This window comes from Rosa rugosa, chromosome 2 (genome assembly GCF_958449725.1).
Source record: "Rosa rugosa chromosome 2, drRosRugo1.1, whole genome shotgun sequence".
Taxonomy (NCBI): Eukaryota; Viridiplantae; Streptophyta; class Magnoliopsida; order Rosales; family Rosaceae; genus Rosa; species Rosa rugosa.
In genome coordinates, this window is record NC_084821.1 from 15,600,725 (window position 1) to 15,626,802 (window position 26,078).

At 37.7% G+C, this 26,078-nt stretch overlaps 2 protein-coding genes across 7 annotated transcripts; both read left to right on the top strand.

The window, feature by feature from the left end:
• The first annotated feature begins 910 nt into the window (after positions 1-910).
• Positions 911-4,546, top strand: LOC133732548 (ubiquitin-conjugating enzyme E2 7). 2 transcript variants are annotated; one of them, XM_062160124.1, is made up of 7 exons: positions 911-1,086; positions 1,223-1,325; positions 1,953-2,050; positions 2,154-2,254; positions 3,067-3,108; positions 3,270-3,347; positions 4,220-4,546. In XM_062160124.1, the coding sequence occupies exons 1-7, from the start codon at positions 1,041-1,043 to the stop codon at positions 4,295-4,297; spliced, it is 546 nt and encodes a 181-aa protein (XP_062016108.1). In that variant the 5' UTR covers positions 911-1,040; the 3' UTR covers positions 4,298-4,546. The 2 variants fall into 2 exon arrangements, with proteins under 2 accessions (XP_062016108.1, XP_062016109.1); XM_062160125.1 differs by lacking the exon at positions 3,067-3,108 and having other exon boundaries at positions 916-1,086.
• An 11,264-nt stretch (positions 4,547-15,810) lies between these two features.
• LOC133732896 (TMV resistance protein N-like) lies at positions 15,811-21,437 on the top strand. Of its 5 annotated transcripts, none has more exons than XR_009857375.1 (7): positions 15,811-16,559; positions 16,649-17,747; positions 17,842-18,117; positions 18,220-19,311; positions 19,389-20,123; positions 20,800-20,852; positions 20,941-21,437. XR_009857375.1 is itself a non-coding variant. In XM_062160505.1 (7 exons), exons 1-6 carry the CDS (start codon positions 16,024-16,026, stop codon positions 20,076-20,078), a joined length of 3,294 nt encoding a protein of 1,097 aa, XP_062016489.1. In that variant the 5' UTR covers positions 15,811-16,023; the 3' UTR covers positions 20,079-20,123; positions 20,941-21,437. The 5 variants fall into 5 exon arrangements, 4 of the variants coding, with proteins under 4 accessions (XP_062016489.1, XP_062016486.1, XP_062016487.1 ...); XM_062160505.1 differs by lacking the exon at positions 20,800-20,852 and having other exon boundaries at positions 18,220-18,308; positions 18,708-19,311; XM_062160502.1 differs by lacking the exon at positions 20,800-20,852.
• Positions 21,438-26,078: the final 4,641 nt, after the last annotated feature.

A 26,078-nucleotide genomic window follows, 5' to 3' on the forward strand; every position in this document is an offset into this window, starting at 1 on the left:
CGATAAGAATATTATCATGAATAGATTTACCTTAAGCAAAGGCTCCTTGGTTATTAGAAGATACATTTATTCAGTAAAGGACGAAGTCTATTTATTACAATCTTTGTAATGACCTTACAAGCAACATTACAAAGACTTATTGGTCGATAGTGATTCACTGTTTTCGGATTTTCCGTCTTTGGAATCAGATAAATCAATATTCGAAGAAAAAAAGTCAGAAACTAATCTAAATAAAGGATCTTTGACCTGATTCCAGAAAGTACAGTAAAAAATAGCAGAAAGATCATCAGGCTTTGGTGCTTTCAAAGGACCTATGCTATGAACAGCTCTAAAAAAACATCCTCCCACGAAACCGGAGCCGTTAACAATGCATTATCATGTTCAAAAATGTAAGATTGGATAAAAGAAAGGAATGATGATAACGTTTGAGAAGAATGTGTAATAGAAGTCGTAAAACGTTTTTTGAATGAACTTATAAGTATGGAGGCAATAAGATCCTGATCATTGGTCCAATTCTTAAGGTCAAGAATTTCAAAGTCTCATAAAATAGACGGTTTCCAATTCAAATCCTTTTTTTTTCCAATTCAAATTCGGAGACGAGAAAAAGTTGGAAGTTTAAAGATTGTTACCATTTTGAGAGGGAGGGAAAAGTCACTCGCTCTACTTTGACTCGGGACCCACCGGCGATGCCCGAATATCTAATATCTATGATCGCGGTGGTAAAATCCGCAGCCTGAAAAAGAACCTACTAGAATCTATTATCACGCCGCCTGTTCCACCAGACGAACCACGTGGCACAATCCCATTCGTCCCACCACCGGTTCCCATACAGACGCACGTAGACGATCATCAATATCCCAACTCAATCGCGCAGTGAGAGCTCCATACAGAGGAGAGAGTCCACATTCAGAACTTTCTTTTCCGTTTATAAATACACACAAAGTGTCGGCTTTATAAATCTCTCTCTCTTCTTTCTCGCTTTAGCTTTTCTCTCTCCGCCTTCGCAACTCAGGCCAGCTCTCTCTCTCTCTCTCTCTTCCATGGCGGCCTCTCAAGCAAGCCTTCTCCTCCAGAAACAGCTCAAAGGTAGTAATCTAAGCTCTCAATTCAATCCGGTTCCGGAAGATTCATATCGATTCTGATTGTGTAAAGGTTTATCCGATTGGATTGATTAGGATCAGTTTCGGTTGAATCTGATTCTTCGTTTTTTGGATTGTTGCAGATCTTTGCAAGAACCCTGTGGATGGGTTCTCGGCGGGGCTGGTCGATGAGAACAATATCTTTGAGTGGAGCGTCACAATTATTGGACCTCCCGATACGCTATAGTACGTCGTTCTTGATTCTTTGTTCTGTTAAAGTTTTTTTCGTGCTTTTCTTGATTGGGCTTTGTTGTTGTGCCTGCGATGGTGTGTTTCGGTGATTCTTTTTTGTCATTTTGGGATTGGATCGAGGCTGATTGAGCTTCTTGGGGAGCTTGTGTAATTGAAATTGTCTAGTGGAGGTTTTTGAATTCGATTGTGGTGTTTAGGCGCCGATTTGTTGGAATTGTTTCTTTTTAAGTTAAAACAGTTAGTAATGGTGGAAAGTTTCATATTTAGACTTTACTTTTGAGTTAGTTTCATATTTAGCTAAATTTGGCTGTTGGGATATGTGTTGGCAATAGGAGGGCTAATTCGGGTTGGAAAATGTTTGACAAATTTCCGTATATGAGTAGTGGCTTTGCAAATTTTGGGCATGTATTGAGCTCAGCTTACTTTCTCACTATCCCAATGGATGATTCTACTTTATCTTTTTGCAACTATTTTGATGTTTTATGAGCTAAATTGTGTGGGTGTTGTTTTGGTAATATCTTGTCTCTCTTCTTCTCTTTTTCCTCATAACTTTAGATTTGTTGTGGCGTTTATCAAGGTGCCTACATATCACATTTGTCCTTACCTTTAATGTAATTGCAGTGAGGGAGGATTTTTCAACGCCATCATGAGTTTTCCTTCTAATTACCCGAACAGCCCTCCAACAGTGAAGTTTACTTCGGAGTTATGGCATCCAAATGGTTGGTTTCTCTTCTTTCTATCATGCGTCTCTTCTTTATGTTATTTGTTTAAAATTTTTCACGTGTTATTAGAATACTGATCTTGTTTATTGTTCATTTGAAGTTTATCCTGACGGGCGTGTTTGCATTTCCATTCTTCATCCGCCTGGTGATGATCCAAATGGTTATGAGCTTGCAAGTGAGCGTTGGACACCTGTGCATACGGTATGGATTTACTAACAGTACTGTCTTCTGAATTTCTGAGCTTTACCAGGCCTGCTGCCATTGTGGGCTATTCTTCATTACCTACAGTTTGATTCCTTGGGTTAATATTGTCCATACACTAGTATAAAAATAAAATGGCTGAGAAAAAGATGGTTCAAGATCATATATAAAAGATAGTTAATGGTATCAGTAAACCAGTGTCATCTTATAACTCAGCATACAAAATAAAATGATCAAATATCTTAATCAATACTGTCTAGCTTATAAAGCTTATCAATGTGAACATGATTTCGGTTAAAACAGAAACATGATATACTGTCAGTGCCCGTTAATGGTGTCCTTGCAAATTGATGAGAGTGGAAGTCATAGGACTATATTATGGACCCATGCAGATGACATGTATCAAACCATTCAAATTTTGCTGAATTGATAACATATTGTCAGAGAACATTATTGACATAACATACACTACTTGCCTCTTCCTGATCCAATGGCAATAGCTTTTACAGAGCTTTATAAGATCATTTAAGTTCACCATGTAGTTATAAGATCATTGAAGCTCACCATATAGATATCTATTACTTGCCTCTTCCTGATCCAATGGCAATAGCTTTTACAGAGCTTTATAAGATCATTTAAGTTCACCATGTAGTTATAAGATCATTGAAGCTCACCATATAGATATCTATTAGCTGTAACATTCTGAGGTGTACCCTAAGGTTCGATAAAAGGTATTGATGTCCCAACCTTGGGGCTCTGTGAAGGGATGTTTAGTGATTAGTACTTACGGGCCTGTTTGTCAATTCAAGCAGATCTCCTCTTCCTGCATTAGTCAGTTCTTTCATACAGAAGTGGTAATTGATTTCGTTTCTTTTCCCCTTTCTGATATTACTTCTTATGTTGCTGATAAACAATGAACACTGTATATAGAAATTAACTAGCAACACTCATTTGCTTTTTAACCAAAAAAGACCAGAGTACTGCTTTAACAAATGTAAAAAATTTGTTTTTCCAGGTTGAAAGCATAGTTTTGAGTATAATATCAATGCTATCCAGTCCAAATGACGAATCTCCTGCAAATGTTGAAGCTGCTGTAAGTGGCCCTTTTGATGTATTATCACTACTCATTTTGTTTTCAAATCTGTCCTTTATTTCATCCTGAATATTATCAACGCCTGGAGTGAAGGTGAGAGTTATATCGAGAACTATATATACGTATTATATAAATATACGTATATCAAATACATACATACATACATACATACATACATATATATTTTGGCGAATATATGAAATGTTGATTAACATAATTATATTGTTGAATAATTTTGGGTAGTTGCAGATTGCATTAGGGTTCATGTGAAATTGACCTTGTGTAAAAGATTGATTGGACTGTTTTTTGTTTAGTGATAATGTTGGTTTTAGAGTTCTGCCAAGACTGTATTGTGCATTCTTTTAGGTTTTATATTATTTTATGAGCTACATGATGTTGTTGTTGTTCGTATTTTTATGCAAAAAATTCTGAACTGGACAAAAAGCACATATCTGTGTCGTATTCCAAGGCTTCATGCTGGTAAAATGTAGGACGGCTGAAGATTGTCTTTGGTAAGTCTAGACCCATAACCACATATTTTTAAGCTGCAATAACAGAAGTAAACTGGTTACTTGATTCTAGCCATTTGGATGATGGAAGAAGCTTTAGATTGCCACACAAGTGTTTAGCAATGATGTGCCATAAGCAAAACTTTTCTTTGTGTTACTATTTTGGTATCTTGGTGCTGATCCATCAAGGGCTATGTTCAAATTTGTTGAACTTAACAATTTGGAACCTCTTTTACTTTTCCTGGATATGTGCTGATTCTGGTTGTGGTCATTGTTGTTTGACAATTAAGTTAACTTATGGATATGTTGCATATTGTTAATAGATATGTTGTTCCTAACATCATGTTGGTATGTGCGTTGCAGAAGGAATGGAGAGATCGGAGAGATGATTTCAAGAAGAAGGTCGGCCGTTGTGTGAGAAAGTCACAAGAGATGTTGTGAAATATGATCCACTGCCAAGCGTTTTCTCAATTACTCTGCTCAGGTGTGTCGGAGGATGTGTTAAATTGACAAAGCGTGGGTCCTTGTAGAATGCCATTGATTTTCTTCCTTACTTAAATTTCTTTATTTCTTTTTGTTTTTCTCTTTCTCAATGTCTAGTAATTGTTAAAACATTTAACAGCTTTGTATTGAATTAGTATTGCCTATTTGGTGACAAAATGTACTTGCCTGCTGCCTAGCTTTCTCTGCTCTGGTAACACCAAGTGTGTTGCACTTGTTTAAAATTTGAACTTTTCAAATGTGTTTGTTGAACTACGGACTTTGCTTTTGGTTGATGTTGAGCTGGTTCCAAGTCTCTTCATGTGGGATTGGCATCGATCTGACATGACTCTCACATGGTTAAGGCCTGTGTGGCATTACTAGGTTCTTGAATATGGTCTTTTCCAACCCAAAAGTGATATATCACCGCCGCTGTCTCATAAATGATACTTGACAATCATTAATTACGTGATGACCGACCAACTGTGAATTTTTGAGTTTATGTTATGTTGTGTAGCATATTCTTACAGTAGTGCATTGAGGCAACTATATTTCCCACAGGGTGCCGGTAACTTCCCTATGTGTATTGCGCTCTAATCTTGTTCTGGTTAGTTATGGATTGCTTTAATTACTAGAATCTGGCATTATGCTATTTGAACTCCGTGAGATAGAAGTAATTCTCATTATGTCTGCTGGAATTAGGGAGTTTGGGGTTGCTTGAGCAAATCCATAGAAGCAGTGCCTTATTGTATTTTTATTATTTTGTTTAAGCAGCACTTTTGCTGAAAATACATTTCGCTGAAGCAACAATTTTGGGTTGACAAAGTATAGCATTACAAATTACAGATTTGAGGCTTTTGGGAAAATCAATTTAATCCTTTTACCTATATTTGGTAAGCAAAAGATAAAAATAACTGTGGGAGAGAAAAAAAATTGGGGAAAAGTGACTTCTCTAGGTACATTTCCCCCTTTTTTTTATTAATTATAAATTTTCTTCTTCTTCATTGTACGAATTTTAACTTCTGATACCCATGGGAAGGGAAATGACTTGAATTGCTTGTAAGTGACAAGCGTGCTTTATAAAGCACTTCGTCTATAAGCAATATTTGTGCGGTATTAAGCACTTGATCTATAAGTAGTAATTGTTAGAGCAACTCAAATAGATTCCTTTTTTCTCATTTTCTAAGAAATTGGATCAAATTGGATCTTTTTTCTCATTTTCTAAGAACAACTCCAACAAATTCTGCATTTCCTCCTGCCCCTGTACACTATGAATTGCTACCTTCTACCGCAGAATTTGATCCATGAACTCCACCAACTTTGTGCCCAATTTTGGTGGGGGAGTACAGAAGATAAAAAAGCTATGCATTGGAGAGCTTGGGATGAGTTATGTAAACCTAAAGTGATGGGTGGAATGGGATTTCGTCATCTGTTTGCTTTTAATCTGGCTATGTTAGCTAAACAAGGATGGCGTCTAATTCAAGATCCTGGGTCTTTGGTTGGTAAGCTGTTGAAGGCAATCTATTTTCCCCATTGTACTTTTTGGGATGCGGAGGTTGGTTCAGCTCCATCCTATGCTTGGCGGAGCATTCTGAATGGTAGAGATATTCTGCAGGCCGGTATTCGGCGTCATATTGGGGATGGTAAGTCCACCAACGTGTGGACTGATCCTTGGTTGATAGGGGAGGATTTGACTTCTTTCTATACTCCTCGAGTTAATATGGTTTCAGATCTTATTTTATCTCCAGGTGTTTGGAACCAGGCTTTACTACAGGAGCTCTTCCCTTTACATATTACACAAAAGATCTTGGCGCTACCGCTTAGTAATCGTATGCATGCTGATCGGTGGATTTGGTCTGGTGATAAGAAGGGAGGCTTCACCGTCAAATCCGCCTACCATATAGCACGGGATAGAGTTTTGGGTGAGAATTCTAGCATGCCTAACCCTAGTGCCGAGCTTTGGAACAGGATTTGGCAAGCCCCGGTCCCGGGGAAGGTTAAAATTTGTGTATGGAAGGCGGCGTCCAATATTCTTCCATCTCGGAGTCGGCTAAGTGAAAGGGGTATAGACATTGATACCCAATGCCCATTCTGTGACGAAGAAATTGAGTCCCCTCTACATGCATTAAGAGATTGCTCTCATGCAAAATCCTTTCTTCAATTGGCAAATATTCCCACTGTTCCCTCTTCTGCAAGCGTGATAGAGTGGTTAGTAGCTTCTTATTCTCAGTCCCCTACTACCTTTGCTACCTTGTTGATGGTGATTTGGGCAACTTGGCGTAATCGAAACGCGAAAGTGTGGGGAGATGAAGCTAAGTTAGCTTCGGAAGTTGTGCCACTTACTCTAGGATGGTGGGAGGAATTTAAGGTTGCTCATTCATCTTCTCGCCTAGCATCTCCAATACAGAATGTTAGATGGAAGAAGCCTCCTATAGGGATGATCAAACTAAATGTGGATGCGGCTTTTAGCACTGCGGATGGGAGTGTAGGTGTTGGGGGTGTGTTTCGAGACTTTGAGGGCTCTTGTTTGGGAGGTTTTCGCCACACACTTCCTGCAGCTTCTTCCGCTCGGCATGCGGAACTGGTAGCGCTGCTGGTGGGTGTCCAGCTAGCTATCTCTCATCAATTTGTCCCTCTGATAGTGGAGACTGATTGTCAAGACTTGGTACAAGCTGTGGTGCATGCCTCCTTTGATCATTCGGAGCTGGGCTACCTATTAGGTGACCTTCGAGAGGTCTTGCAGCTAGCATCCTTTGCGCAAGTTCATCATGTGCGCCGAGCAGCAAACATAGTGGCTCATACTTTAGCACAAGATGCTAGACATGGGCAGTTTTTTATGCAGTTCTTTACTGTACCTCCTCCAAATGTGGTGGAGCTTATATCCATTGATTGTAATGACTTGTAAGTCAATGAAATCTATTTCATTTCCCTCAAAAAAAAAAAAATTCTGCATTTCCTCATTTTTTTTCTATTTTTAGGGAAAATTGGATCTTTTTTAACTCCAACAGCTTCCCTAAACATTTCTCTAAAATAGAGATTTTGATGAGAGAGAAGATTACATTACCTAAATCTACAGCAAACGCTAAAAATATAGCGATAGAAAAAGTCATTAATTTTTCACGTGCTCTACTCTCCCACAACGGCTCAAATGTTTCAACTCCAACTGAATCTCAACCGAGAAAGAAGACGGTAGCGTAGGTGAGCCACCTCCTCCACCTCTGTTCATGTCGATTCACTCTAATTCTCTATTTGTTTCCTCTTTTCCAACGTCGCTTGTTTTGATTGATCAGAGGCTAGTCGAATTTTTGGATTCTTGATTATTCTTAATCGAATTTTCGGGTTTTCGTTTTCTTAATGGTTCTTGATTGTGCATCTATCTGTTAATGGTTGTTGATTGTGGATTATGTCTGCTTGATGACTACACCAACGCTGATCGATTGTGCAGCAGGAATGTAGGCGCTGCCTTATTCCACTTGTAACCTCACTTTTTTCTCCTTCCCACAAGCAAATCAATACATAGTTTTGTTGGATGGTCCAAGTAGCTAGGTTGGCTGGTTTTATTAGATGAGGTGCATGTTTATTGTCTTTGATTGATTTACACCTACATAGCGTGCTTTGACTTTGGGGATAAGGAGACTATCAAACGTAGTGGTCTTTGGGGAGAATTCTAGTTGTGCATGTTCATTCATAGAAAATAAGTTCCTTTATTGGGGACTGGAAGCAGCTACCATTGTTACATATGTAGGACTAGAAACAGATAGGTAGATAGCTGCTAGAGTTTAATTTTAAAGGGTCCCCTCTTACCATCCACTACATGCCTTACCTTTGTTTTCAAGTTCTCTGGTCTCTAACCAATGTAATGATCCTTAATTAGTTCTACTTACTATGTTAAGTACAAGTGGATAATTGTTCATTGCTTAGATGGTAGGCGATGATTGCCTGCTGGGTTGGGTCCTGATAAAGTTTTATGAATCCTCTTCCTTTCACTTGCCTGTATTTCAATATTGTACAAAGATGTAAACAGTCAACGTAAGATTATTTTACATCGACTAGATGAGTAGTGATTTTAAATATACTTGAATATATGTACTGTTTAAGATCCACACACACCCAAGTAGGTAAAGCAGTTCCCGTTTTCCTTTTGCATTTGTGCAGTCAAGGTTGAAGTTTGACTATGTTTGATGTTGGAGTTGTTTGGATCTTCTACTGTTTTTGATTCAAAGTAAGTATCAGTTAACCATTACTCCTTGTTACAAGTTTCAATTTACTTTGATATTTAGTATCTGAATCATCAATGTGCTTTCACCAATCTGCACATACTCATCTACATAATCGGCTGGAACACCATAAGCAAGCATTCGAAAAGCGGGTGTTACCTTTTGAAGCGATGACAAACCAAGACGTCCAGCAACATTCCTTCTTTGAACAAAATAATTATCGTGTTCAACGACAGCATCATGAATTCAAAGGAAAAGAGCTTGCTTCATTCTGAACCTCCTTCGAAAGAGACGAGCCCCATATTTTGGAAGATTGGCAAAGTAGTCACGATAAAGTCTTTCGTGACCCCCGATTTGGATCACGTTCAACAATATCGTGACCCATAATAGAACCACGATGACCTCTCTTTGAACTCTTCTTGGCAATACGTTCTTCTTCTATTTGAACAAGTAGCGATTCTTCATATTCTTCATCAATATCGTCGTCGTCATTCATGTACGTATCAACTAAATAAGGACTGACCATAAAAATAGTTTCAAAGTAAGCAAGAAATAAGGAAGCAAAGGAATCAAATTTATGAGAATGAGATAGAAAATGTGATAGGTGATTTTTTTTCTTATTTATAGAAGAAGTTGACGTCAACTAGCCATTGTAAACTAGCCGTTATAAAATAGTCGTTGTAAACTAGCTGTTAAAAATAGCCACTGTAAACTAGCCGTTGTAAATTAGCTGTTATTTTAAATTTGTTTTAAATGTAGAATATTTAATTGTTGTAATAAATGCATAAAACTGTTAAATATTTATGTGGCTGTCCACGTAAACACTCATTAGTTATGTACTTTGATGTAAACTCTACCTCTATATAAAGGAGGCTAATGAGACTGAATGAGAACACTTCTACTTCCTCCCAACTATTCTCTCTCCACCTTCTCTCTACTTTATAACACGTTATCAGCACGTTTTGCTCTTCTTCTTCTTTTTTTCTTAAAAACTCGATGATGATCTAAGACGTCTTGGCGTTTGTTGTTTTTTGACCATGATTCATGATCTATGAGTTTAATTTTCATAATTATGGCAGTTTTTTTTTTGTTTAACCTATATTTGATTCACAGGTTGTGTAATTATGCAAACAAATTTGTTCGATTTTGCATAATATTACAATGTTTTCAAATCTTGATTAAGAGACAGCTAGCTACTGACTTGCCTATCAAAATCATTTGCTTCGACTGGCTTTAGCAAGCAAATAAAAGGGGCCTTTATATATTATCAGTGCATCATGATATATTTGCTTCTCCATGATTATCCATGGACCCTTTATCAGTACTCTCACTTGTCATTGTTTGGTTTTTCAATTTGCTTTGCAAATTGCCTTCTAAATATAGAATAATACATACACTCAGGAATATCAAATTTGGTAATTACAATGTGATATTGTTGGAGCCAAGAGCAGTGGGTTGAAGTGGTTTTTATATCACAATTTATTGGTAAGTTGAATTTGCTCTAATTTCTCAGTCTGATTACACTCCATATCTCTAATATCAATTGGTTGTATAGTGCCTTGTTTCTGTTTTCTGATCCGCAGACTTATCAAGTTGTATTAGATACAATTTTTTTTCTAGTCCCTCTGTTATATCATATGAACTATCAATATGCTCAATATTATTTATGCTTTGTTCATAATATGATTAAATGTGAATATAATCACAATTGATCGAAACTTCATGTTTCTAGATTCGATTACATGAGGACCTGAAGTTCCTCCAGAATTATATAATGAGAAATTACGACATGGAGTTCCTCACAACTTATGCAATTAACGAGGGCCAGAAGATCCTCGACGTTATATAAACTCATCTTAATCCCCAATTATAAGAGGGTCTGAAGTTCCTCAATTTTTTTTTTCAATAATGGGGTTCAAACCACCACCAGAAGCTGTAGTTCGAGGATGGTTTTTATAAAGAGAATTTGTCCAGAAGACAATTTGCTTTCTTGTGCAATTTGAAGAGAGATAGAATATTTTCATGAACCAGACCAGAAGTTCTGTGTATTCTCTTCATTACTGGAACCAGAAGTTTCCATTATTATTTTATTTATTTGCTCGCATTCTATTAATTTCTTTTCTTTCATTAAGTATTTTTTTTTATACGGACCAACAGTCTGATATCTCGAACCTCCAAATTTCGAGTGTACATTTTTTGAACCAGAAGTTCAAAGTACCACATAGTAAAACCCGAAGTTCTAACAGTAAAAACTCGAACCTGAAGCTTTGAGTACAAAATAAAAATGAGTTAAAAAGTGAAATCAAAACTTCACTTTAATTACCTCGAGCCTGAAGTTTCGAGCATCAAATTTATTTGAACTTGAAGTTGAACATACGAAATCTTAGAACCTGCAGTTCTAATATTAAAAAAAAAAATTCGAACTAGAAGTTTCGAGTGAATTTTCGTATGTCAATTGATACATTTTTTTTATTATCTTATAAGTGTACAAGAAGTTCACTCCACCTTAGAACTTGGAGTTCTAATTGTGCAGACTCAAGCCATAAGTCTCGAGTGAATATATAGACAATTTATCATAAAGTTTTAATATGGGTCAACCTCAAACCTGAAGCTTTGAGGAGATTATTTTGACACCAATTTAAAAGTAAGCAGATATTTAACCATTGGTTTATGATGAATGAGTATGAGTATACCCCAAATTTATGATCGTGAATTTTGTAATTAAAAGAGATCAGAACCTGTAGTTCCTTGATCCTTAATTACATGAGGACTTGAAGTTCCTCAATGATCAAACTAACTAGATGACCATCTAAAGTCCTTCACTAATAAGTTATGGTCATGAAGTTTAAACTCGACATTTCGAATATATCATTTTGGCCAGAAGTTCAAAATGCATTTGATGTTAATCTACATCAAACAACAATACAATAATTGAACGTCATGTTTTAACTGTATAACACGAACCAGAAGCTTCGTGTATATCCTATGAGATCCACCGTTCAATTCTTACAAATTTGATTTGTGTCATCTCCAAACTTATGTTTTGAGTGATTTTCAGGCAATGCAATTTTATCCATGGTGTCCAGAAAACATTATTTAGACTTATGCTTATGAGGCTAATATAACAACATCTCAGATCTTACATATCTGATTGATGGCTCCAGAAGAGCACATATTATTGTCTCTTTGCATTCTGTGCCTCCAATATTACCAGAGATGTATAACCTCTCCCTCTCATGGATCTCATTGTATAATAAGATAGCTGATTGACATTGCTATACCATGAAATGCCACCAGAAGTGGATCATGACAAGAGAGAAATAATGAGTCAATGTAAATACTGCCCTAATGTCCACACATGTGAGGAAATTAAGAATTGGGCATTCAAGGCCCCGTTGCCCAGCTCAACAGGAGAGGCCTAGCTTGATCCTGATCTGATGTGTGTTTACAATACACTATATGATGGATCCTTATCAAGCCATTTTTCAAAAAAGGCATTGATAATATTAAATTGCGTTGGCTAATAAGAATGTTGAGATTATCACACATCCCTAATGTCTTTTGCTTATAATAAGAAAAGTTGAAAGCACTATTGTGTTATTCCTCAGATTTATTGTAACCTCTTGAGTTTCCATTGAAACTAAATGTTTCTTATTCTGATTATCTAGGAACCTGATGTTCCCTAAGAGTTTGTTATAAATTGAAAAAATTGAAACCTCAAGTTTCTTGGATCTCCAATTATATGAGGGCCTGAAGTCTTTCCTCTTTATGACTACACATTTATATGTGACACAGAACTTGAGGTTCTCCACATGATAAAGTTACTTGTTCCGGGCTCACTCCCTCACTCGATCTTTTGTCGTCGGGGACGGCTCTGTTCCCAGCAAGGCCTTCGGCTCCGGGACCTCAATCTGGCTGAGCGGGGCCCACGAGCTTTAGTTCAACAACTGCGAGAGAGCCAAAGAGGCCCAAATCCACGGGATCGAGACCTTGATCTGCATCCCAACTTCCGACGGTGTTCTTGAAATGGGTTCTTCCGATTTGATCAGAGAGAACTGGGGGTTGATCCAACAAGCCAAGTCGTTGTTGGGGTCTGATCAGCCCGACCGGGAAACAAGACCGCTCGAGTTCATCAACCGGAACTTCTCCATTTTTGACATCGGCATCATTGCCGGCGTGCAGGAAGAGGATCACAGCTCGTACAATGACGACAAGAAACATGTTTTTGGTTCTAGCAAGAAGAAGAACGTAGCTCCGAACCCAAACCCAGACTTTGCAGATTCCGACTGCCAGATGAAAAGAGCGCCGAAGAAACTGGGCCGGAAACCCGGGTTGGGCCGAGACACGCCGCTCAACCACGTGGAGGCGGAGCGGCAGCGGCGGGAGAAGCTCACCTCGCAAGGGCTGCGTTGGAAGCGAGGGAGCGAGCGTGGAGGTGAGGAAGGCGGCGTTGGAAGCAAGGGAGTGAGCCCAGAAGAAGGAAGAAGAAAGAGATAAAAACGAAGGAAAAAAAAAATAACAGAAAAAAAAAATTATTAAAAAAAAAAAGAACTGAGGGCATAATGGATATTTTGGTGTCAAAAATTGACGTCGTGTACTGATAGTGGGTCGAGTTTCAGATTTCGTGTACCGAAATGTTTGGTTTGAAAGTTTGTGTATAAGAATTATTAGTGGCCTTTACTTGGTGTACTGTTTGCGAAATTTTCCCTTTCACAATTAGTGTTTACTGAAGCTAAGGTAACACCCATATCAAGAGTTGTAGATCTTGATCTATGGCTCAGAATGAGCTACTATCATGTTACCAAATTTGAAATATTGTTGCATTAATTGCCTCTTATACGGTTGGAGAAGACTTTATGCCATCAGATATATACTGTATCGAATTTTCTGCAGTAAATTAAGGCATATGATGTCATGAACTTGAAGTTCCTTGAACCAAATACACTATTTTGGCATGACCGGTTACGTCATCTTTTGTCTACCATGTTGCATGGAATCACTTACAAGTTTGATGATTGCTAATCTTACTCACAAGCAAATTGTTTATTTACATATTTGCGAGTTGTCACTTTAATGAGACAATCCTCCTGCAATGAGGGGAAGAAAGATTGTTCCTGAAGAATGATATGAATTGGTGTGAGATATTCATCCATCGTCTCATTTTGACTTCGAGAAATATCTAAACTAGTGAATTGATAAAAGAAAGTGACAAAATCATATGCTAAATGCAAAGGCATTTGCATGGGTTAAAGTCCCTAAAACCAACCATACTATCACAAACAATCTAGACCTGATATGATTTGTGGTATACATGTATGCAAATGACATGGTTCTCCCAAAGAGAATGTCATAAAACAATGTCAGAGCACCTAATATGGCTACGCATACAAAGGTTGTAAGTACGCCATTAGGGAATGATGCATTGGTGATACAATAATACATCAATATGGTTAATGATCATGAATTAAATGTTTTTGACCTAAAAGTTGGTTTGGGTTCGCCACCAACCAATGAAGATCTTTACTTCAAAGAAAGTGATAGATATTTGAACGCATCTTTTGCGCATGGTCAAAATAAGACAGTCTTCCCACCGTTAGGAGGAGGAAAGACTACTGTCATTTGAATAACGGTGTGAATTTGTGTGGAATGTATCCACCAAGTCTAAAGTTTTAAGCCCCCCAAAAAGGAAAGATTATTCAAGCCCTATAATGCTCTACATGAGATTATAAGTAAAGAGATCCACATTCACTACATGATTCATCTATGAGAGATGATTGTCCTGAAGTGACAATGTATGCCCTAGAAGTGGCATGGGTACCCAATATCAATAAGCTTATTACAGCTAATGCATGCATATAAGAATGTGCGGGATCTGTGATCAATGATCATCGATATCATTTACATTTGGTAGCTATCAAAAATCATTAAGGGCTGTATTGATGCTATACCACGTTTTATTATGAATGTTGACAAAGTATATTATTGACCAAATTGGAAAGAGGCAGTTCCAATGAAATTGAATATTTGAAACGTGATCAAATACTTAGACGTTTAACCCTACAAGTTAGAAAAGGGTATTTACCAAAGTGAAGATAAATCACTACGACACAATGTCTATTTATAGAGACATGAGATTGTGAACATCTTCCCTTATACGAATGACAATTTTCTATAAATACAGTGTTACATATAGCTGTTATATTGACGAGAGATTTATGGCACGTTGTCATCATATATTATGAAGATCTTAAAGACACATTGCTAAAAGCAAAATCTCAAAAGTACTAAAGTGTCATTATAAGCAAATCCTTGAAGGATTCAAATGCAAGTCCATGAATAGTTGAAAGAGCCTGAAGCTCACTTATGGAATCAAAGAGTCTAAAGCTAGCTCATATGTACTTATTTCGTTATAGTCAACGTGATCTAAATTGCCTCAATAAGTACTATGACAAGACTACATAATCGAATTCGAGTTACGATTATAGTGTTGCAACATATTCTAACTTTCGCAAAGTTATGAATTATTTAGAGCTTTTGAAGAGCTTAGATGAGACTTATCAATACACAAAGATATTGATGTGTATGGCTAGGTATGCCATGATGATTTTCAATGTTTTAAGCTATACAAAGTTAAATGTGTCAATTTCTTTATATTGTTTAGCTATTACTTAGTGTATGAATTTGAGCATATGAGATTGTTTCTAACCTTATTATATGAGGTAAGACTTATTGAAAATCGTCTAGCTTTGTTGGTATTGCTTAAACTTTGCAGGTATGAAAATTTGTGATGAGCCCCTATATATATGCAAAGCACACATGGTCTCACTTCAGTGATAGACACATCAAACTACTATACATCGTACTTGTAGCTTATCGCATACATAATTGAGGCTTGCAACAATCAGGGGGAGACTCTCATCAGGGGGAGCATCCAGAAGTATGCTACCTAGGACATATGCGCGTTGTGCTCTTTTTGTCCTTCGACCAGCCACAATACCATCATTCATTGGTGGACATCCAAGGGGGAGTGTTGTAAATATTATTATCTATGTGGCTGTCCACGTAAATACTCATTAGTTATGTACTTTGATGTAAACTCTACCTCTATATAAAGGAGACTAATGAGACTGAATGAGAACACTTTTACTTCCTCCCAACTATTCTCTCTCCACTTTCTCTCTACTTTATAACAGAAATTTTGATTTTTGCTTTCCTATAATACAGAAATTTTAGTCATTTCAGTTTGCACTGTACTCAAAAGTCAAAACAAAGCAAACGACGAGAGCTGTTAAAACGAAAGTCAAAAGCTCTTCAGCTCAGTCTCGCACCATGATCAAGACCTCGTCTCCTTCCCTCACACACCCACCTCCATTTCCAGTGCCTCTCTTTGAATAATCGTGTCCATTCTATTTCTCATTCTCCTCATTCGATTTTGTGGTTTATAAATTTCATGCAAAGTGCTTTGTGAAAATGATGGAGGACGACGAGTACTGGGCTTGGGATTCCTTCTATTCAGATTGGAGCACCTTCTACAGTGGGTCTCATGATTCAGCTCCTCATTGGAAGTACGATGTGTTTTTGAGTTTCAGGGGCGAAGACACGCGAACCAGTTTCACTGACCATCTTTACCAAAAATTGGTGTGGCGAGGAATCAAAACTTTCAGGGATGACCCAGAAATTGAAAGGGGGTCAACTATTTCTGCAGAGCTCTCGGCAGCCATTAAAGATTCAAGGTTCGCAGTCATTGTTCTCTCCCCAAACTACGCTTCTTCCACTTGGTGCTTGGATGAACTTGAAATGATTAATCAATCGCGTGGAATCTCCAGACGTTTGCCGGTCTTCTATCATGTTGATCCTTCTGATGTTCGAAGACAAACTGGCCCTTTCGCCCAAGCCTTCACTAAACATGAACATGACTTCAAGGCATACCCGAAGAAGGTGCGTTGGTGGAGAGAGGCTTTGACAAGTGTGAGTAATGTTGCTGGATGGACTACTTCTAAGTATAGGTAACTGACTTACACTATTAGAAGAGAGACTAATTAATACTTGAATTTTGTGTATATTCTGATGCCTATATATTTTTTTTCGCTTATAGGTATGAAACAGAGCTTATCAAAGAAATTGTAGATGTAATAGGGGAGAAAGTGTATCCTACGTTCACATTGTCAGATTCGACAGAGAACTTGTTTGGAATTGATTTTAGATTACAGTACATAGATTTGCTTTTATATACTAGCGTAACTGATGTTCGCTTTTTGGGGATATGGGGGATGGGTGGGGTGGGTAAAACAACGATTGCTAGATTAGTTTATGAGAGAATTTCCCATAAGTATGAGGTTAGCTACTTTCTTGCTAATGTCAGACAGCAATCTGCCGAACATGGTATAGTTCATCTGCAAAAACAACTTATTTCCCTTGTATTGGAGGAAAGAGTTGCACAAGTTTGTGATGCTTATGGTGGAGCTGCAATGACCAAGAATTTATTATGTAATAAAAAGGTTCTTCTTGTTCTGGATGATGTGGATCAATTGAACCAACTTGAAATGCTTGCCGGAACTAAAGACTGGTTTGGTCCGGGGAGCAGAATTATCATCACAACAAGAGATGAACGTCTGCTGATTGAACATGGTATAGAGAAACCGTACGAGCTCCAGGGTTTAAATGACAATCAAGCTCTTCAGCTCTTTTCATGGAAAGCCTTCAAAAAATATCATCCAGAAGAAGATTATTTGGAACTGTCCAAATGTTTCGTGGATTATGCGGGAGGTCTTCCATTAGCTCTTAGAACTCTTGGATCTTCTTTGTATAAAAGAGGTCGAGATGCCTGGATCAGTACATTGGATAAACTCAAGAAAGCTCCTAATAAGACAATCTTTGAGACTCTCAAGATAAGTTACGATGGACTGGATGATATGGAAAAGAGAATTTTTCTCAATGTTGCATGCTTTCATAAGGGTGGCTACAAGGAGCGAGTAATTGAAATACTGGATAGTTGTGGCTTTCCAGCTTGTATTGTGATAGATATTCTGGTTGAGAAATCTCTCTTAACTATTTTTGACGACTATGTCATGATGCATGATCTGATACAAGAAATGGGACGGGATATTGTTCGTCAAGAATCTTATGAGGAACCTGGGCAACGTAGTCGATTGTGGCTTGATAAAGACATCTTTCATGTATTTTCGAAGAATACAGTAAGTACAAAAGTTTCTCTATTACATGATAATTTCTTTGGACATTGTATAAGACTTGATTATGAAATTAACTTTTGCTGTGCTTATTTATTAGGGAACTGAAGCAATTGAAGGAATAGTCCTATACTTGCCTGAATTTGAACAAGCATGCTTGAATCCTGAAACTTTCTCCAAGATGTCTAGACTAAAGTTGCTCCAAATTCATAATCTGAACCTATCTCCAGGCCCAAAATATCTGTCTAATTCCTTGAGATTTCTGGAATGGAGTTTGTATCCTTCAAAATCTCTCCCACCAACTTTTCAACCAGATGGTCTTACTGAACTTAATTTGCGTCATAGCAAAGTTGATCGGCTTTGGAATGGGAAAAAGGTAATACAATTGAATACATGGCAGTATTCCATATTTTAGTTTGAATGAATTGTATGGTTTTTGGAAAGCTAATATTTCTATCCTTTGTTATTCTATATACAGCACTTGGGTAACTTGAAGTATATTGACCTTAGTTTCTCTGAAAATTTGATCAAGACCCCAGATTTCACTGGTATTCCGAATCTTGAAAGGTTGGTTCTTGAAAGTTGCACGAATGTAGTTGAGATTCACTCATCTATTGCATTTCTCAAAAAGCTTAAAATTTTGAATTTCACAAACTGTAAAAGTATCAGAAGTCTTCCAAGTGAGATAGAAATGGAATCTCTTGAAGTTTGTATACTTTCGGGATGCTCAAAATTGAAAAGCATTCCAGAATTTTTGGGACCAATGAAAAATTTATCAATGCTTTCTTCGGATGGGACAGCTATTGAGCAATTACATCCATCATTTGAATGTTTGGTTGGCCTTATTTCACTAGATCTAAGAGATTGCAAAAGTTTATTGTGTCTTCCGAGTGTCCTCTGTCGCATGAAATCTCTTAGAAGTCTCAATATGTCTGGATGCTCACAACTGTGCAAATTCCCTGATAGTGTAGGGCAGATTGAATGCTTGAAAGAGTTAGATCTTAGTGGAACTGCATTAAGCGAGCTTCCATCCTCCATTGTTCTGATGAAAAATCTGGAAGTATTGTCTTTTCGTGGATGTAAAGGGCCACCACCTAAATCATGGCATTTGTTTCCCCCTTTTGGCTCATTTCAAAGAAATAGTCCCGAGCCTGCGGGTCTAGTGATGGCTTCTTTAAATAATTTGCATTCAGTGAGGAAACTGGATTTAAGCAACTGCAGTTTTGGTGAAGGAGCAATCCCAGATGATATTGGCTGTTTGTCCTCTTTAGAAGAATTAAATCTTGGGGGAAACAATTTTATCAGCCTTCCTGCAAGCATCAGATGGCTCTCTCAGCTTATTTTATTAAACTTGGAGGGCTGCAAAAAGCTTCAGCGGTTGCCTGACCTCCCATCAAATGAAGAATTAACTATAACAATTGACGATTGTACTTCCTTGGAAATGTTGCCTGATCCACCAAAGTTGAGCAGATTGAGGTGGTTTTCTTTTAGATGTGTCAATTGTTACAAATTGGTTGGCAGTGAAGACAGCACTAATAGACCATTTTCAATGTTAAAGCGATTCCTGCAGGTACTCTCTCTTTCTCTCGGTCTCTTTCTCTTTTTCTCTCTCAACCGCTGTTTGATATAGCGAGTCCTATGGTACAGGGAACCCCTCCTTTTATTGTTCACAGTTTCAATATTGTTACTCCTGGAAGCGAAATTCCTGAGTGGTTCAGTAATCAAACTGTGGGAGATTCAGTTGTTGTGCAACTACCTGCTCGACCAAGTGATAACAAGTCAGTGGGGTTTGCTCTATGTGTTGTCTTTGAAGCTGAAGAAAATCCAACTGCCGTTGAACTCAATTATATACGAAGTCATGCATGTGGAATTAAATGTCTTTCCAAAGTAGAAGGATCTTTGTCAACCTCTTTACTTGTAAAAGGGCTTTTTCATCATAAAGTAGGCCAGGTTATGTCAGATCACCTTTGGTTACTCTATGCATCTTTCAAAGACTATGATCCTAGAAATTATTGGAAAGGAGTATTCTATGAGATTGAGTTTTCATTTAAAACCTTTTGTTCTATGGAAAACAACAAGTGTTTGAAGCTGAAGAAGTGTGGGGTCCGTGTGGTGGACAAGCAAGATGTGGTAGATCTTAACAAAACAATGAACCAATCCAACAGCAGCTTTTATCTCGACAAGGCTATGTATGACCTCCATTGTGATCTTGACAAGTCAGCAAGTGTTCAATGTGCTGAAGTTGGGCAAACAATTGAACATTCTGATAAGGCAGGACCAAGTGGAAGTGGTATCTCTGACATGGAATCACTCAGCAAAAGATTGAAACACGAGTAACTGTCTTGTACCTGATTGAATCATGCAATGCCTCGACTTGAAAGGGTACGAATGCTCTTCTCAGAATTCCATCTCACTCTGTCACAACTACTATTGTACTACATGAAATTAGTACTTTCTTAACTTTCCTGTTACCTTTGTTCTATTTATGAGCCTTGTGTTTGTTAGATTCACCCATGAACATGCATATTCAACTTGAAAATATGATATATTTTTATAGTTTGAAATTGTGTTAGGGGGTGCAAATTGGAATTACAAACAAAGGTTCATGATGAAGATGACTAGATTTGTGTGCGAGTCTGAAACATGTACTAGTTGAAATATTATATATGAGAGTACTGTGGAATGTGGAGATATATGGTTCCATAGTCATACAATCTTCTAGGTACTTTTTGTGGTCAAATGATATGAATATATAATTAAGAAAATCCTTGTTATATATAGGCCACACCTTACTTGTGGTAGGAGAGCTTCTTACTTGTACTGTCTACAATTGCAGATGCTTGTATTATGTGCACTTTATACATGGTTATGTTGACTATCTGCGGATTGTGGTCTGTCTACTCATATCTGGCAACTTGGATGTTGTGTTTGCTATTATCGATTGTCAATAAGTAATACAGACAAGTTTCATTTATTAAGTACAAATTTTTTCACATATGAAGTTGGTCTTTATAGCACTAAACTGCCTGGTCTTGTAACGACTAGTCTTGTTGTATAGGCTACCTCGCACATTAATTCAAGTTGACCATACCTATCTTTTTGCATCTTGCGGTGAGTATTACCTTCTCATGGAAATATATTTGATTTGCAATGTTCATACTTTCTAATATGTCGGCTTTGAATCCCGGTCATTTTCCAGCTTCACATTTGGTGATGCACAAGTGAATGGATCCACTCCTATGTATACAACCTCTTGTGCTATGTTGTCAGAAGATCTGCTTAAATAGTAATAGAATCACGTAGAAGGCTGCACTTAATTGAGGATCTCCTTGACAGAGCTTTGCAATCTGTGATATCAGTACTGGATGCCAGCTGAGGGTGTGACGCCCAGCCTTTTTGTTTGGTTGGAACATCCGTCTGTAAGCTCAGAGCAGATATTTGTTCAGCTGGATGAGAGCTAACCATGAGGAAAGATATTCGAGACATATGCTTACCTTCTCTAGCTGGCCATGACTACCAATGGAGACTCTTGCAAGAAACTCCCTGAGCTGAAAGAATGTGGGCTTACTTCAGTGCAAGTCTAGTTTAGACGCCTTGGTTCCTGCAAAGTTTGAATTTATGACCAGCGTAGAGGGGCATGATAGGGTTATGAAAGCAACTAATGCTGCTGTAGACCTCTGATAAAGTCCTGTTAAAGTATGTTTTTCCTCTTATTCACTCTGAACTTTTTTATTTACTGATTATGTCTTTATTCAACTTATTATGTTCTCTGTTTTTCATTTCTGGGTCTGTGACTTATTGTTTTTTTTTTCTTATAATATATTTTATTATTAGTCTTCTGATGCAAGGTTAAAATATTACCTATATAGACACATGCTTGCATACATGAAGTCTTGAACATCTTCTCAATTTCTCATACAGAAGTACCACTCATGTAAATGTTCATACATTTGTATCTTTATGTTGTTTTCTATTTAGTTATTCAGGTTATTTGCGTTGTAATGCTTCAGTCCAATCACTCCAATGATAATGAGTTTTGCAATTTTGTAGAGCTGAGACCTGAAATCAACATTCTATACATTGAAATAATAAGGGTGCCTACTTATTCTCTGTATTTGTTAAGCTCTTATAAACTATGGGGGATGTCTTCTTAGGAGGGAAGTAGTGAGGGTATGAAGGTTCACTTGATTAGTGGGATGTTGTGCAACAGCCAAAGTAACAGAGGGTTTGGAAATAAATAGTGCTCTTGTAGGTAAGTAGTTGAGGTTCACTACTGAGCAAGACTCATTGTGAGCATCTGTCATTAGTAGCAAATATGGAGTCCATGCTAATGGATGAGACTCTTGGGTTGTGGAGAGAGGTTCTTTCCCACGTCACTGGAAGTATGCATTCTCATGGTGATCCGCGTTCGCTTCCTATTGTGAAAACTGTGGTTGGGAATGTAAGGGAAGTGTGTCATCCTTTTGTTTAAGTGGCGCCTTGCTTGGGAACCTTCAGTTTGTAGGAATTTTTATGATTGAGATATATACTGATTGTGGTTGTGCTCATTTTTGTTGAAGCTAGTTTTCCCCTTTTTATTTCTATGTTTGTATGTAGTTGATAAATTGGTTAATATATTGCACCATCAATTTTTCTGTTGAATTTTGTGGATGCTGACCCCAACTAGTGCATTGCACCGAAGTGTTCTGCTTGGCAAATATTGCTGACCAAATATCATTCCTAATGCTATTTCGTATCTGTGTTGCAGAAAGAATGAAGATATAGGAGAGTGATTTCAGAAGCTTGGCCGTTGCATGAGAAACCCACAAGAGATGTTGTGAAATATGATCCGCTGCCAAAGCATTTTCTCATCTACTCTGCTCAGGTGTGTTGGAGGATGTGTTAACAAGCCCTTCATTCAAGACTTGATGACAGTTCTTCAGATTCTTCGTTCTTCTTTTTTTTTTTTTTGGATATTAATGAAGCTTCATTAATAATTACCAACGGGAATAAACCCAATGGAATGTGCCCAAAACAAGGCCCAAGTACAAATAAATCCAATAAGGAAAATTACAACTCAACCATAATCCACATGGATAGGGCAAAAGAGTGTAACTCTAAAAATTAAATAAAACATCAACTCCTACAATACTAACACAGCCGCCGCCGCCCAAACTCTTCCGAACAGCCGCCGCCAGAAGCCAAGAGGATGTGAGAAGTGCTAAATCGAGGTGATGAGCACTGAAAAACCGTTGCCAGAACAATCCTAAAAAGCAGATCCAGTCAAAACCAAAGTTAAAGGGGATGAGAGAAATGAACCAATACCACACATTGACTCTCTCTTCTCCACCAGAGAGACTCAAACCGAGAAGGGAACAAAGCCACCGAAATGGAACAGAAGCCAATAGCAAAGAAAAAATCTAGTGGTGAATGGAGAGTGAAACACCCATGCGTGAGCACCCATACTCCTTTTGGTAAGTGATTCTCATTTTTAAGAGGTAGCCTCGAAATCCTTCATGGAGCAGGTCTTTGGTAGATGGAGGGGCGCTGGTGTGAGGTGATGGGTGAGGGGAATCATGGAGTTTTTTGGATCAGAAATTTTTTTGGGTTGATCGGCAAAGAAAGGAGGAACAAAGTCCTCTAGAACTGGACATGAGCCAGCAAAATCACCACAAGATGGGTGTAAATCACCACAGGGGTGTGAGAGAAGCAAGAGAAAAAGATGAAGAACAGAGGAACTGAGAAAACAGATAAGCCAAACGAGAGAGGCCGCCCCCAACTCTCAAGTCTTCGATCTAGATCCGGAGGGATCAAGATCTGGAAGAGAGAAGGGGGAGGGAGATAGGTTTTCTCAGATCTGTTTTCTCTCAGTAGGTTTTAGAGAGAGATGCCCAGATTCTTCGTTCTTCTAACTCTATTAGTTACATTGGGAAACACTATTACAAAAATGTTATCCATCATCGGCATACAAGCAGTAGAGTGTATATTGATCCGTTAAAAACTCGAAGTTAACCCTGTTTTGGTTCGTTTATGTAGCTTCAAATTCTCACCACGCTGCGGATGTGTCTATGTCTTTCAAATGCTGGTTTGTGGATAGGGCAGTAAAGCAAAAGACTAAGAGAGAATGTGAATGCTTTGGACATTGATTGGAAGAGGCCAGAGGCTGAGCTTGTGGCAGCAAGAAATGATCTGAAAAAGAAAAAGTCTGAAGAATCTCTCTTATCAAATTACGGATTGCACGACTTCGGTCATCCTCATTGTTAGAACAACTCCAATAGCTTCCCCATATTTTGTTTTTTCTCTATTTTAGGGAAAAATGAGTCTCTTTTACTCCAACAGATTCCCTATAACTATCCCTATTTTAAGGATAATGGGGAAAGAGAAAACCAAATTCCCTAAATTTACAGCAATCTCTAAAATTTAAGGAAGAATTATAGAGATTTTAGAGATTGCTATAAAATAGGGAATCTGTTGGAGTTAGAGAAGAAAAAAAGGCTGTTGGAGTTGCTCTTAGGTTCTCTCTTCACATGGAAGATATGCAGTATAACCAGAAGTTTGACCGCCTCTTCATAACTTTTCCTATTTCTTCTAGGGGTGACGGATTTTCCAGACATTAGTCCACATTATTCACCACTAACAATAAGGATTCCCTAACAATATAATGCCCGTTTGTTTTCCTCTCGGTATGTGGAATGCCTCAGAAGTTCGTTTATATTCCTATGAGCCTTACCCTTTGCTATATTTCCTCCTAGTACGAGGCATGCTCAGATCTCACATCTTCTTGGCCCCGCCTATATTCCTATTCCTTTTAGAATTGAAAAAACAAGTAGTCATTAATATATCGGTTTTTATATATTCATTGAAACTTAAAAAAAAAAAAAGATATTGGAAATATCTAGAATATTTTAGATTTTTTTTCTTTTTTTTAAAAGAAGTCAATTTATAATCCCAATAAATATATATGAATGTCAACTTCATCTACATCCAAAAAAAAACTCTAAGTCTAAAAAGAGACTCTAGGTGGTTGAAAAGTCGCACGCTAATCTACAAAAGTACAATAATCAGACCAAGACATATGATCCATATTGTACGAATTGTAGTGATGAACATGATAGTCATAGATTTCTTTGAAGCTGCCGACTGTTTCTCCTAGAAGGGGATAATAAGGATGAATCCAACTGAATGGCTGGTGATATATTTCTCCATATTGATTGTATCCATAAGCGCCATAGCCAAATTGATTGTTGCCGTCATGAGATTCATTTGAGATCTTACTGCTCTCTGTGCCTAAATTGATAGTGTCGAAACTTAAGGCAACTGAAGCAATATCAGATGGGGTACTTTGATCATCAGTTGCACCTCTAGTTCTCCTCCCATAAACAATCTTCTACTCGTCTGAAACCTTCATATAACTGAGGGCCAGTCCCATATAATTGAGAAAGAAGAAGTGAGTGAGTTACTTTTGAAACATGGCTGCATCATGTTTGTTTTCTTTTGCTGAAATTGTTCCATCATGATTTTTCCTCACCCATATTTCGTCTTGAGCAGATTTTTCCTCACCCGGATTCTCTTCGAAGAGATTACTCATCACCCGGATTTCCCTTGAGAGAATTACTCCTCACCAACATTCGCCTTGAGGGGATTACTCCTCACACAGATTCGCCTTTAGGGAATCATATCTAACCTAGATTCGCCTTGAGGGAATTTTGCCTCACCTAAATCCGCCTTCAGAGGTTCACCTCAAGGCATTTTTCCCAAACAGATTGTGCTACCTCTCTATTAGGTCATTTCTTGACTAGAAACCATTCTTAAAATTTTACACTCCACATAACCTCCATATTCCATAATATATGTTTCTCTGTGAATAATTGAGTAACTTTTTAATTTTCTGTTTCGTAAGATTTTACATATATATTTTTTTATTTTATTGGGATATATAGACCTATATACCTTACATATTGAACATATTTGACGATATCAGAGAAATTTTGCAGAAATGGTTGAAGATAAGTTATTTTTTCTCTATAATATATCGGTCACTTCAAAAAAAAAGATATATGAGGGGATACATCAAAGATTTCGCAGATATTTTAATCCTTATAAAAATATAAAACTATAAATACAGGCACATTCAATATTCCAAGTAAACTTCTGAGCAATCTTGAAAGCTAGATATAAAATTGTCGAATGTATATAGTTAGAGTTTATTGTGGCTCCCTGCAAAGCCGATGCCCAATTGACGCACTCATAAGGAATGAGGAGGGGAATAGTAGCTGCGGTTATCACTTATCACCAAGGAGGCAAGGACTTTATAGCATTTAGAGGTCCAAATGTGAGTGAAGTTATAAAAAAATCCCC